Source organism: Ostrea edulis, chromosome 3 (genome assembly GCF_947568905.1).
Source record: "Ostrea edulis chromosome 3, xbOstEdul1.1, whole genome shotgun sequence".
Classification (NCBI taxonomy): domain Eukaryota; kingdom Metazoa; phylum Mollusca; class Bivalvia; order Ostreida; family Ostreidae; genus Ostrea; species Ostrea edulis.
Genome location: NC_079166.1, coordinates 67,999,731 through 68,014,367, shown reverse-complemented (window position 1 = coordinate 68,014,367; position 14,637 = coordinate 67,999,731). Strand labels below are relative to the sequence as shown.

Below are 14,637 nucleotides of genomic sequence, written 5' to 3'. Positions count from 1 at the left end.
GGACTTCCTTCAGTGGCCGAAAATATTGAACGAGCACATAGACTGGGTGGGCGGAACAAAGAACGGACAAAACCACGGCTCATAGTAGTGGAATTTGCCTCATACAGAATGAGAGAAAAAGTGAGGGAGAAAGCAAACAGATTAGCAGGAACATCCTTCAGTATACAGGAACAGTTTCCAAAGAAAATACAAGAGAAGAGGAAAATGTTGATTCCTATTATGAATGAAGCAAGGCGTAATAGGAAAAGTACGAAACTGGTTAAAGACAAACTCTATATTGACGGAGTCGAATACACCGGTCACTCGAATGCAGGTGAGAATGCTGATGCATAGGGCGGACAGGAGAATACCCCATGTGAACATTTGAAAGTAATATCCTGGAATACTAATGGAGGGTTTTCCACAAAAATTCCAGAGCAAAGTTTCAGAAATTTCATTCTCACATACGACATTATACTTTTGACTGAGTGTTGGCTAGAAAAAACTATAACCAACATATTGATGGTTTTGATTGTTACTTTTTCCCTTGACAAAGGAGCAAAAGTATTCAAGGAGGTGGAACAGTTATTATGATCCGTAAAAGTTTGGGTCATATTTGGTGTAATCAAGACTCTAATGGCGTATATTGTAATACTTATTTCCCAAATAATTAATCAAAGAATTTCTGATATTTTCGTGCAGAGTATTGTTGAACAAATCAACTCCTCACCAAGATGTAAAATTTATATGTACATTTATGACTGTTTTTCATTGCAATTTTACTTGATGAAGGCTATACCACATGTTTATAAAAACATATTAGTAGAATTAGAATGTCTTCGCATAATCTTGCCATTGAGAGTGGACGTCATTTTAATGTAGCAAGAAATAACCGCTATTGTAAACTTTGTAATTTAGATATTGAGGATGAATTTCATTTCATTTTAAAATGCCCTTACTTTATTGAATTACGCAGGAAATATATCAAGAAGTATTATTGGAAAAACCCATCTGTTTTTAAACTTATACAATTATTAAGTGTAAAACTATTCAAAGAGTTGTGTAATTTGGGGAAATATCTTTACTGTGCCTTTAATTTACGTAATGATTTACTTATATATAACATTCTCTGACTATAAATTCACATCAGTATTGTGTAACCTACCATATAATGTCATGCTATGCCATACTATACAATTGTTAATTTGTTTATTATATTTGTAAACATGTATGCCATAAGACGTATGTCTTCAGCAATAAAGAATAATAATATTTAATACCACTCCTATGAAAAAAAACCCACAAGGAATGAATCGTATTTTTACTTAAAATTTCAATTCAAAATAGCTATAAAATTCTGCTATTATCGTCACCACCACGCAGTTCTTTCAGTTCCAGTAATTTCAATATCAGTCTTTGATCCCCCATAACAACAATCCACATCGCCACATATAACTAACGTTAAAAGTATCCAATAGTTTTTTTACGACCACTTTTCGGCTCATTCCTTTGTTTGCTCTGGTGTCTTGAGCTTGGTCGCACAGGAGTTCCATGGGTGTTCCCAATACTCTTATAAATGCAGTTGAGTGTAGGCAGTAGCACAGGTTGAGGGAGTAGCACAGGTACCAATAGTTGCACGGATGCAGGCAGTCTCTAGCGTGCAGTAAGTTTCTAGGGTGCAGACAGTTACATGGGTAGGTGCACAGATGCAGGGAGTCACACATGTGAAAAGTCGCACGGGTGTAAGCAGTCGAACGGGCGTATGTAGAGAGTCAAAGGTTTAGGGCGTCACACGGGTGTAGGGAGTTACACTGCTGTAGGGGTGTAGGGAGTTACACATGTGTAGGGAGTCACACGCGTGTAGAGTCATACGGGTGTAGGGAGTTAGACAGGTGTAGGGAGTCATACGGGTGTAGGGAGTCACACGGGTGTAGGGAGTTAGACAGGTGTAGGGAGTCACACAGGTGTAGGGAGTCACACAGGTGTAGGTAGTTAGACAGGTGTAGGGAGTGCCACAGGTGTAGGGAGTCAAATGGGTGTAGAGTTGCACGAGTTTTAAGAGTTACACGGGGGAGTGAGTTACATGGGTATAGAGAGTTACAAGGGTGTAGGGAGTTACGCGGGTGTAAGGGTGTAGAGTCACACTGGTGTAGGGAGTCGAACGGGTGTAGGGAGTCGAACGGGTGTAGGGAGTCACACGGAAGTAGAGAGTTACACGGGTATAGAGAGTTACACGGGTGTAGGGAGTCACACGGATGTAGGTAGATACATGGGTGTAGGGAGTCATACGGATGTAGAGTGAAACGGGTGTAGAGAGTTACACGGGTGTAGAGAGTTACACGGGTGTAGAGAGTCATAAGGGTATCGATTCACACGGGTGTAGGGAGTACCACAGGTGTAGAGACTCACACGGGTGTAGGGAGTCACACAGGTGTAGGGAGTCACATTGATAGAATCCACATCTGTTCTGATGATTGCATACTTATTTTGTTCTTATTGTTGATTTAAATAATATTTATAGATATTTTTCATATATCATTATAATAGTGTGTTCAGGGTCATTCCAGTGTTACTAAAATTACATTTTTCTCTTTAAAAATGATATCGTGTATTGAAAATAACTAACCAATTTTTCTACTAAAATACATTTTCCAGTCATACTAGCAGGGACCGTATCCCACAACATCATGCTTACAGGTCCGCCACAGCAGCAGACGACCAAGTCTACGACCAGCTAAGCAGGAAATAGAGAAGTGGCGCGTGGAAGGGGAGAGAGTGAAATGGTAATCCCCATAATTGGACCAATTAAGTGCGGCGAGTGTGGGGCACCCAAGATTGGTCCTACATACAGCCAGAACTACGGAAACTAGTTCTGCTAATTCATCACAACCCAGCCCTTGGAGAAGCGAATGAAAAGCATGATCGTTAAAGGATACACCAGCCCCAAGAAGAGAAGCCCCTCGAGGAACCAGCAGTTTAATCAAATTATTTATTAATAAGTGGACTACACAGCAGAATCGTTAAAAATATTCTTTTCAAAAATTTAAATCTGTTACAAAACTTTTAGAGTCAAAATCAGCAAGTATTTCATAGAAAGTAAAAAAAGAATGGTTTTCCCAAAGCTGTTTATATATACAGTAACTGAGTTATTCCACTTAATACACAAAAACCCAACTAAAAATGATTTTAAACGTACGACTGATCTGGTATCTAAGGACATTCATACCTTTAGGAACAGATGCACACATTCTTGTGAAAATCAATAATTTTTAGCTACCTTATTTCCTCTAAGTAAATATATGATATTTTTGTCAACTCGATTTTGTGTAAGACGGTTTTTACGCATCTAAATAAAATAACAAACCGATTGTTAAAAAGAGCAGAAATTTATTGCTATATAATTAAAATTTATAATCACCCCTGGGAAAATGAAAAATGTATTATTGTTAGGGGTCATCTATGTATTATATTTGTAAAATAGAATTTAAAAACAACTTGAGTATCGAAAAGGTAAAAAAAAACGTTTAAATGTACATGTATGTAAACCTTGCATTTGAGAGCTTTTAAACGGATAGGGGGGGGGGGGTTAATTATAAGATTTATAAGAGTAGAATTCATATCTGTTCGGATGATTACATACTTATTTTGTACTTATTGTTGATTTAAATAATATTTTTTAGATATTGTTCTTATATTATTATAATAATGTGTTCAGGGTCATTCCCGTGTTACTACAATAACATTTTCATCTTTTCAATTGATAGTGTATTGAAAATAACCAACCAATTTTTCTGCTAAAATTCTACTGGTTAATTCTATATAATGAAAATAACTATTATTTAATAAAGAAAAATCTCACCCAGTGGCGGATTTAAGTGGGCGCCCATGCATAAAATTTACAGAATATCCTGGTATCTTGTTTAAGTAAAGAATATAAGCCTCAAACTGTCCATTCTGTGAGAGAAAGAACTGATCGAGGCCTGTACGGCCAAGATCAGTTCTTTCTCTCACAGAATGGACAGTTTGAGGCTTATATCTTACTTAAAACATTACATCTTTTGTTCTAAGAATGGACAGTCTCAGATAAACCCATTGACAATGATAATTATGAATAAAGCTATTTTGAATAATCTGACAATATAACCAGTCTTGCGTAGAAGTCTGTTTCTTTTGTTCACTTATTGGACAGTGTCAGGTTAGTAGTCTTGTACTGCAGGTTTATGTTCACTCACTCTATAGTACTGAGCCATATCAACATGTTTTCCTCTGATGGAGAGAGCATTTTCATTGGACAATCAAAATTTAAGGATTTTAATGAAAGTACGTACTGCAAATGAGTGTTATATTCTGGATATGGAAGGTGAGAAAGTTATGGAGACACATTTTGATTTGAAAAGCACTGTGTTTTCGAATATTTGGATGAGGAAATAATTAACGCCAGCCAAAAGAACTCAAGACGCCCATCTCGTGAAATGACAATATTCATGAAAGCGAAAATAATAATTCAGAATTAGGATATGCTTATAAAGATCTGTCCATTCTTAAAAATAATGGACAGCAATTGTCAACTTATTGAACCTTTCACTACAAGTGGACTTTCTCCTATATAAAAGCCTAAATAGACAAAGGATTGCGTAACAAAAATGTTTTAAATGCTTTTAGTTGGGGAATTTATAGAATACGGAGGTGTACATTTGTTGATGATACATGGGGATATGAACTACAACAATTCACACCGGCATGCTTCTCATGAAGCGCGTTACATTAAGTATACCGGCGTGAATCGCTCCGTGAAAAAAAATTACACATGGAATAAATAAGAGGAGCAGCAGTAACGACAACTCTGGGTAAATAATGACCTGAAAACCCGTATCAACTCCTTTAAAATAAATCAATTTGCTAAGAAAGGGAAGGGGTCATTTTTCTACGGGGGTCATTATTTTTCAGGTATGACACGCAAAATATGTATAGCTCTATCCTTTGACGAATTTGGCTCCACTTTTTGGCACTCTAGTTTTCCATTTAGCTTTTACAAGTTTATTGTTATTTCGAATTTACAAAATTTCGGATTGATCATCACTGCAGAGACATTAGTTGTGGAAATGCGCATCTGGTACATCAAAATTGGTACCGTATAAGTTTTACATTATATTTACATTTACGTTCATTTCTGTCAGAATTACCAGCTGTTGAATTAGACGTATTATACGTATAACAGAAAGGGAGAAAATGTAACGGACCGGACCGGGATTTGAACCTGGACCCCTTAATCTTTAGTCAGATGCTCTACCAACTGAGCTATATTACTAACGACGATCGGCTGACCAGCTGACCGCTACATTCCTCCTTCTTTAAATGTCTTCACACTTTGAAACATCAACCCAGGAACTTAATCTCCTGAAAGTCGTTTTCATCTGTCAGTTCCAGGGACTGGTCTACGGCACCAAGTGTAACAGGAAGGGGGAAAATGCAACGGACCAGACGGGAATTCAAACCTGGGCCCGCTGAATCTCTAGTCAGGTGCTCTACCAACTGAAATATCTGACCCGGGTTCGAATTCCGGTCTGGTTCGTTGCATTTTCTCCCTTCCTGCTAGATACGTATCAATATTCATATGCACATCGTCTACAACTGCGTCTGCATGTAAAAAGATGGCTATCATTACAGTTGGTAATGGCAAAAAGATAAAAAGAAAAAAAAAGACATACATGTACATGTATGTCAAGCGATTTTCATATTTTCCAAGAATAACTGAAGACAATATTAATTCCCTTCTCTGGATGTATGATACATGTTCACCATTACGGGGCAATTGCCTCTAAAAAGAGAATAAACTTTATTTTCTTAAACAACATGGGTTACACTGTACACCTTAGAAAGAATTGCATTTTCCCTGGTAAAATATTAAATTACAAATACGTCCCCACCCTGTGGTCATGGTATGAATATTTTTGATATCGTTTGTTGAATTGGTATTCTATTTTGAAACATACATGATGGTGTGAACAGCGACGTTTTATGTCTGCATCCTTCACCAAGCGCGTTGGTACTTCATGGAAAGTATGCCGACATGAAGCGGCGCTGTCCATACCCTCATGTATTTTCAAAATGAAATTTATCTTTTTGTATTTACATTTCATTGTCATTTCTGTCTGAGAATTTTACCCGTTCAAATATTTGTATTATATCCATCAAGATTCATATGCAGATCCTTCACATTCATGTGGGATGGACAATCTTTTCAGTTGGTAAAGATATCGAAGGCAAACACATTGGAAATTTAAATATTGTACTACGAAAATGTAAAACCGTAACTCTGTGGGGGGAAATAGATAGACCAAGTAAATTTCCTATAGAGCTAAAATTCTACATGGCTATATATTTTACACACAGTTTCCATATGTTTCCCGCCATGTTTCAGATTTATGTAAATCGGATTCGGCATTCCAATGTTATTCTAGAAACGAAACGGGAAAGGAATTATGATTTCTGGACTCGGTGACAAGGTTACATGTATGTAAAAATTACCAACAGGAACTTGATTTCAGCTTGTAATGTGACGTTTATCAAACTTTTTTTTTTCTTTTATTTATTTATTTTTTTTTTTACAAATTTGATATTACAAGACGGGAGCAAGAAGTCGGTTGATTGCATATTGCTTAACGTCCCTCTCGAGAATGTTCACTCATATGAAGACGTTACCGTTGTCTGTGAAGGGCTGCAAAATGTAGGCTATTGCTCGGCGCTTACGGCCTTTGAGCAAGTAGATATCTTTATCATGTCACACCTGCTGTGTTATGGGACCTCGATTTTTGTGGTCTCATCGGAAGGACCGCCTCATTTAGTCGCCTTTTACGACAAGCAAGGGATACTGAGGACCTATTCTAACCCGGGTACCTACAGGATGCAAGGACTCGGAAACAAGATAAACTACATGTTTATAATTGGCAATTTTTCCCATAACTTTATTTACTCTATTTCACAACAAGCTGGGTCCCTATACATGTAGGTGTAATTGATAAACAAGGTGTGCACGAGGAGGATTAAAAATATACGTCTTTGTTCACAATATTTGAAAATGCCATGGTGTAAGTATTAATACGAGAAAATCTCTTAAACAACCGAAAGTTATATGAAGTCAGGTACACAGAAACTACACACGTCATTTACATATTTCTATTTTCGCTTTTAAATAGCAGGCGCGCTTTCGACAATGGGTGCACTTGTTTCGGACTTCCGAGCGGTGCGGGTCGCTATTATCGTTCAGTATTATCGCATACCTTTTTAACCCGGTTTATCTTGCGAAAATGAGTGAAAAATCTGTCGAATTTCTATCAAAATGAAGAAAAAGAATAGGCACATGTATTTTTCAAAGAAAATCTGCAAAACAGATTTCATACTGTAAGCTGCAACCCATGTCAGTTTACCATTGATAATAGGTTTTCTAATGTAATGTTTTTGGTCAATAAATTTGCAGACTAATCTGCAACTTCCACAGAGAAGCAGTATTGATCGCATTATCTTTCATACTGTCAGAAACGTTACCTATTTTTACTACTGTACATGTATGTTAAATGTATCAACTATTTCAATAAAAGTTTATCTCCGTTTTCTGCCATATTGTTTTCCATGTGTCCGCTCTGAATTTATCGGGCAATCCGGGTTACCTTCTCTTTGACCGTCGGCATAAAATACTTAAACAGGTTAGTACTTACCCGCTTCCTAAAATTTGATATTAGCCTTAAGGTTGTATAATTCTAGAAATACATATACATGTAAGCGCAATGATATGAAAAAATGTAATCAATATTAGAGTTGTCAATTTGCCTTTGTTTGTTTCAGATTCAATTTATTTCATTTTTTATTTTATATTCATTCATAAATGAAATGCAAAAAGGGTGTGCAGCGTTTTGTGGGTGCCAGACTATTTTGCAGATTTACACAACAAGAAATATATTCAAGAGGTCTTGGGGTGATAAAGGGAACAATTTCCCCCACCTTGTTTAGCATTGTGTAAACACTAAATTGTATTCCTAAAAAGAAAATAACGGAAAGATGAACGAAACTTCATATTTTTCGTCTAAGACTTTCCCCACGGTAGTCTTCAATGTGTTGAAAACCATAGATGTATTCATTCTGTTAATTCAAAACTGTAATTTTTTAAAAATCCAATCATCAAAACGTCGTCTGCTTATTTACGTGCTATCAGGAAAACCATAACGCATCACTCATACTGCCTTGTAGACCATGATGCATGTCACTCCACACCCCGTGAAGTTCTTTGAATGTTTTTAAAACAAGTTGATTCTTTAGAAGGAAATTATTCAAACAAATAAGTATATTTCAATATATGCCTATTAACTTTGTTTTTCTCATGTCGGCCCCATGAACAATGATGTGAACAAACATTGATTTATTCTTCTCTTCAAATTTCAGAGTTCATGTTTTCATAATTGGCTGAAAGCATCAGGCAATACGCAATGTTGTATTGTTATTCCAGTATTATGAAAAAAGATAATGAAGGAGGTGGTATTAATGCATTGAAATATAAAGTGAAATACGAATTACTATCGAATATTGAATATTGTTTTGATAAACCAAAACACAGTTATTAGACAATTTGCATCGCTCTCCATAGTTCATTCGTTTCATGACTATCATTGGATTTTCACTGTTCGTTATCTTCAAGGGAACAAGTTACCTTTCCAGTCGATAAAAATGGAAACCTCATAAGTAATATGTGTAGGCTTGCTGTACACGAACAAATGTACAAAGTTATTAACAAGAACAACTAAAATCCGGTTGATTAAAAATTCAATTCTTCATAAAGACGTGGAAGTTAAATACAGAGAAACCGCAAACTATAGTCTTTATATATGTTATACATTATAATCAAGTGCAGTGTAAAATGGAACCATAAACATGCATCTAAACTTCCTTTTTCTGCCCAACTGAATTGTAACCAGATTTCTGATGTCAAAGTCGCTGTTTCCGGTTTATTCTGATTATATCGGTAACTCACTGCTCTGTGGAGTAGTGGGTCTGCAGAAGGACAGCCAGATGTAAGCAGTGAGTTGGAGGCCTGCAACAGTCCCCAATACCATGCTGATGTAAAAAATGGTATGTTTGTGTTTGGAATCTTCCGGAGAACCACAGGGACCTAAACGAAAACAAGGCAAACATTTACCGGGTAACGCTTTGGAAAACAACGATTCTTGTTTATCATTAGAAATAAATTATGCATGTATAGTACTCTATCAGAATAATACATTCAAGGGTTATATCAAGACCGTATCCTCTGTTTCTCCATAAAAGATTCCCGTGGGGATCCGGGTTAGAATAGGTTCTCTGTACACCTTGCTTGTTGTAATAAGCGACTAAATGGGGCGGTTCTTCGGATGAGATCGCAAAAACCGAGGCCCCGTGTCACAGTAGGTGTGACACGATAAAGATCCTCTCTGCTCATAGGCTGTAAGCGCCGAGGATAGGCCTAAATTTTGCAGGCAGTGGTGACGTCTTCATATGAGTGAAACATTCTCGAGTGAGACGTTAAACAATATAAATTCAATAAATCTTCATTAAGGCGATACAGTTTTATACAATTCGTCTCAGATATTCTGGGGTTTTTTTATTTGTTTTTTTTTTTTAGTGTACAGCAATAGAAACAACATACATGTAAATAAGTAATATTTCAATTCGTCTATGTACATGTATTATTAATTACTCGAGAATTTTGTTTTTTAGAGCATGTTTGTGATTTACCATTACAATATCGTCATATATTTATCTAACAATTCTTTTAATGTAGCTTATTACTAAATGATAAGGAGAGAGCATGCACGAATGCTAATGCTATTCATCTTTAACATTCAAGTTGCGGTATCATTTAACGTTAACCATTAGATTTTTTGTTTTTCATATTTCTGAAATTAAGATGAATTCAATAACCATTGACTCTTCGAAAAACTGTCTGTCATCTATCCAAAAGCTTCATATGACGTCATAGCACTGATATACAATACGATAGCCAGTGAGAACATAGAAAAGAGCTAACAATATGTAAATTAGAAGCAAATTTCTTATAACAGACAGAATGTCATCGAAGTCGTTTTGCTCAAGTTTATGAGGACCGATGGTAACAGTTGGAATAATACCATTCCTATGTTGGACTGGAGCGCAGAACATAGTTCCTAACCTGTGCAAATGAACCTAAAACAATTGTAATGTAGAAATCAGTGTAAAATTCCTAAAGTAACGTAAAATGTCAAAGTAAACAAATGATACTTTGGTCACATTCTCTGTCTACACCTCCTCTACGGATCTCATTATAACCAGCGAATACAAATGAAACCAGTACCATCATTCCTTGTTGTCAAATCTATGTCTGTAACCTGATCGGTCGCGGCTGCTGCAGATGAATTTTCAAAACTGTTAAACAAAAGTGTAACGTTATCTGGAATAAAAATAGTGCAATTTACTATCAATACACCAGTTCTTTTTATCCCACTGACAATTAAATTGGCATCAATTACGAATTAATTTCAAAGTTTATCCATTACAATTCTGAAATTAAAAAAAAATTGAATATATTTGATAAAGCTTTCTCATCCGTAAGTCAGTGAATTAATTAAAGTTACACATTTTGTTAATTCGATTTGCAGAACAAAATAAAGACATGACAATAATATATTTTCTCCATTTCTATCTCAAAGAACGGCAAAACAATAACGTATTGTCAACATTTACAACCCATTTAATGCCAATTTTTTGTAGTTCTATGGTAAAATTAGTAAATGCTTTAACTGTAGGATTTCAATTTCTCTATCGTCAACTTCCCATATTTGTGTTGCAATTTCACATTATCACCTTCATCTGGTGATAATATATGTCAAATGATTCGATACGCAAGAGTTTGTTCTGGGTATGATAAGCTTTTAAATCGAGGCAGGCTACCGACAAACAAGTTTATGTTACAGGGGTTTCAACAGTCTCGTTAAGAGTCAGCATTGTGTAAATTATATGGTCATTATAATTATCTAGTTTGCTAATGCATATATTCATTCGGTCAAAAACTGTCTGACGTGTTTCATACAATTTGATAGGCCATTCATGTCACGCTGATTTTGACTACGGATTACTCTGTTTACACGATCAAGACATAGGACTCAAGGAAGGTGGGACCTGTCGACAGGGGATATTTACTCCTCCTGGGCACTATATCCCATCTCTGATATGTCCAGTGATCCATGTTTGCCCAACTCTTGATGTTGTATTGCTTAAACATGTAGGAGTTATGAGATTGATCATTGTTCGTTATCTTCAGCTTTTGATTGATTGTATCTTGTTTAACGTCACTCTGAATTTTTTTCACTCATATGGAGACGACCAATACCGGTAAAAGGCTTCAAATTTAGGCCTCTGCTCGGCGCTTACGGCCATTGAGCAGTAAGGATTCTTTTTGCGTGCCACACCTACTGTGACACGAGACATCCTTTTTCTTATTTCATCTCCGATAACCCTGGACATTAGCACCTGGTACCGAGCGTTTAGTGATGGAACTGTCACTACCTGTTTTAACGTCACAGATTTGTCGCGGCCGGGATTCGAACCCCAACCTTCCGCATGCGGGATGAACCCTCTACTTCTAGACTTATGTTGTGTTTACATTAACAGGCAAAACTGGTTTATCTAAGTGCGAATAGGTGAAGTTACGTTCTAGTTAAAATACAAAGAGCATTTCCCATATTTACGTTTTCGTTTTAGCTTTCCTTTTTAATGTAGAATTTAGAAAATATACATCCAACATGATTAACAATAACACATAATTTGGAATCTCACTCTCTTAAAGTACAGACAAAATCCAGTCTCTCTGTTTGAATGAATCAATATATGATACATGTGCATGATTCTATCGAGCAACGGTGCTTTCATATAGGAAGCTCGCCAGAAAGGGATCTCCATAATCTACCTTAAGAGTTTTGAATATAAAACGCTGTACATAATTGAATGAGTGCTAAAATTTTGAAATACATGTATGTACTAAAACTACGGTCTCCATGGACACCTTTGCAAAAAATATTAGTGTTTCTATTTACCTAATATGCATCCCGTAATCGGGTTGCAGTTCTGTTCTTCACATTCACATTTCATTTGACAATCCTTTCCAAATCCTGGATATCGACATGTTAATTCACAATATCTACCATAAATTCCTGGATCACAGTCTATCAAAGCCAAGGAAAAAGGTACGTTTTACAGTAAAACCTTGCGCTATCTTTACTTATGATACGATAATACATGCATGTAAAAGTAAAAGACAACTGATATAGTACCTTATTTCTAGATATAATGAGGTGTTTCGATATTGCCTGATGATATGGATTTTACCTCCAAAGCTTCCTTTGCAGCCATATTGATGATGACACTCGTCTTCACTACAGTTGCACTTTGAGCCACAATGAATACCATAATGTGGAAAAGTACAAGACAAAGCACAGTTTTCTCCATATAACCCGGACATACAGCCTGTATTAGATCAATTTAGCATCTATTTTAAAAAGAATATTTAAATCATACACAAGAGTTTTATACATAATGTGGAAAGAGGTTCTGTCATTTTAACAGGAATGGTACTTCATCAACACGAATTATTCGGAAGTCACTTAAAACAATTCCTATACATTTTGGGTACATGTTTCCATTAATGCACTGCATGGATTTCAACGATAACACTATCGAAGAATTCATTGCATATATAATAACTACATGTACAATTATTTCTTATTTGTCTGCACTTCACACATTTATCGACGAAACATTACTGACTTGTACAGTTGTGAACTGTCTGGTTCCAAACATATCCAGCAAAACCACTACAGCATGTAAGTCCTTTCAATCTACAACAAAATGTTGTTAAAATGTTATGTTTCATCCCATAATCAAGTTATAGATAACAGAGTTTCTAGCAGCTCTTAATTGATTCAAATATGATTCCACTAAATACATTGCAAAAATCAAAGCCATATTTTAAGATTAAATAAGAATCTTACATACCCTTCACACACCAAAGCAGAGACACACGGGTATAAATAAAACAATAACCAAAGTACATTCACAATATGGACATTCATATCTATAAGTATTTTTCTATCTATTTCCCTGTACCGTTTCCAGTACGAAGATTAAATGTTTCCCGTTGATATATATGCATACCATTATATGTATATGCATTGGTTGTGAGCATACAAGTATAGATATCCTGTTTTCAGATTGCTGGTACCCAATTACTATCACTCTCTGAAATCAGTATATCCCCATGTTCATAAAAATGTAATAAACCATGCAAGCATTTTGTTAGTGTATGTGTTATGTGTTTTGCCAATGAGTCAATCAAAGTACGGTTACCAGCTTGATTAAATGTTTATAATTTTGAATATACTCAATGACGATTTTATACTCTGCGTCTCTTTTGTTAAAAAAAGCTAATATTTAGTGAAACGATAACTCATATTTTTGTCGCTTGACTACATTTTTAATCTAATTTTGATATTAGTGCCTGTTTTGGTAAATAACATAAAAAAGCAATGTTCAACACAAATCTGATTTTTGCACAAGTACTCTGACACTAATACTAAAAACATTCTAGGAAAGTTCACTGACAATATCTACCTGGGTTTGGAGATTAGGTCTTCCATTGGTCTTTGGAAACACCCAGAGGCATTACTTGTGCTGCTTTATCAGCTGAACTGTATTGATATTTTTACAATGCATAACTCATTCAAAAGCTTATAAATGACAAGAAATATCTTCCTGTGAGCTTCAACTATGGATAACCTTTTATCTATCAACAATGTGCATTTTCATTCATATGTTAAGTCGATATATCTCCGCGAATTGGAAATGAAATACACCACAAAGTCTTTCTTAACTGCTTCATCTTTGTATGTTTTGTTATTTTTTGTACGATAGTGTATCGAATCATGACTATTTCCCCTATTTTCACCCGACCTGTTCTGAAATTGTCCTTTTTTTCAAATTTTCAAATACCAATCGATTGTCAATAAATTGTTTTTATGTCACTCCAAATATATTAGAAAAGACATTAAAAAATATAAGTTGTATGTTAAATTATTTTTCCATTCTGAAGAATGCCCTACTAAGTGGTCCAGTTCTCTACTTCCAAACGAATGCAATGGTATTTTTCATGGTGTACAACACATTTAAAGCGACTGTCACATATTACACTGAACGTTTTGACACACATGACATGCGGATAGCAATACGTGCACATGACAACATAAATTAACTTACTTACTCATTTCATAATTGCGACATCAAAGAAATCAAGTAAAGAGATAGGAAATAGAATAAACTTCATATATGAAACAGAGAATCATGTTAAATGTATATCTGATAGATATATTTAAAAATGAAACTTTTTGCAATTCCATTCCTAGTACGGTAAAATTTTCAATGAAAAGTAGAGCAATAATTCCCGATACATGGTCTTAACAGGTCACATTTTAGTGAATATGTTTTCCTCAAAATCTAAAATTCTACTAACTAACAATGCTACTTTAATCCTGATGTAGTGGAGATGAAGCATCACAATAAGGTTCCACTTGTTACATTATTTATTACGTCGAAGGTCCAGTATTC

At 35.5% G+C, this 14,637-nt stretch overlaps 1 protein-coding gene across 6 annotated transcripts in view; it reads right to left on the bottom strand.

Moving 5' to 3' along the window:
- LOC125673283 (multiple epidermal growth factor-like domains protein 6) overlaps positions 1–14,637 on the bottom strand; it is a 59,040-nt gene that overhangs the window by 26,124 nt on the left and 18,279 nt on the right. For 2 of the 6 annotated variants that reach the window (XM_056158648.1, XM_056158647.1), the window contains exon 2: positions 12,805–12,875. Coding sequence is in view for 3 of the 6 variants with exons in the window: in XM_056158645.1 (XP_056014620.1) it covers positions 8,985–9,139; positions 10,337–10,432; positions 12,075–12,203; positions 12,367–12,504; positions 12,805–12,875; positions 13,648–13,673 (615 nt within the window). In the remaining 3 variants the exon portion in view is untranslated. The other 4 variants (XM_056158645.1, XM_056158649.1, XM_056158650.1 and 1 more) reach the window with 4 other exon arrangements.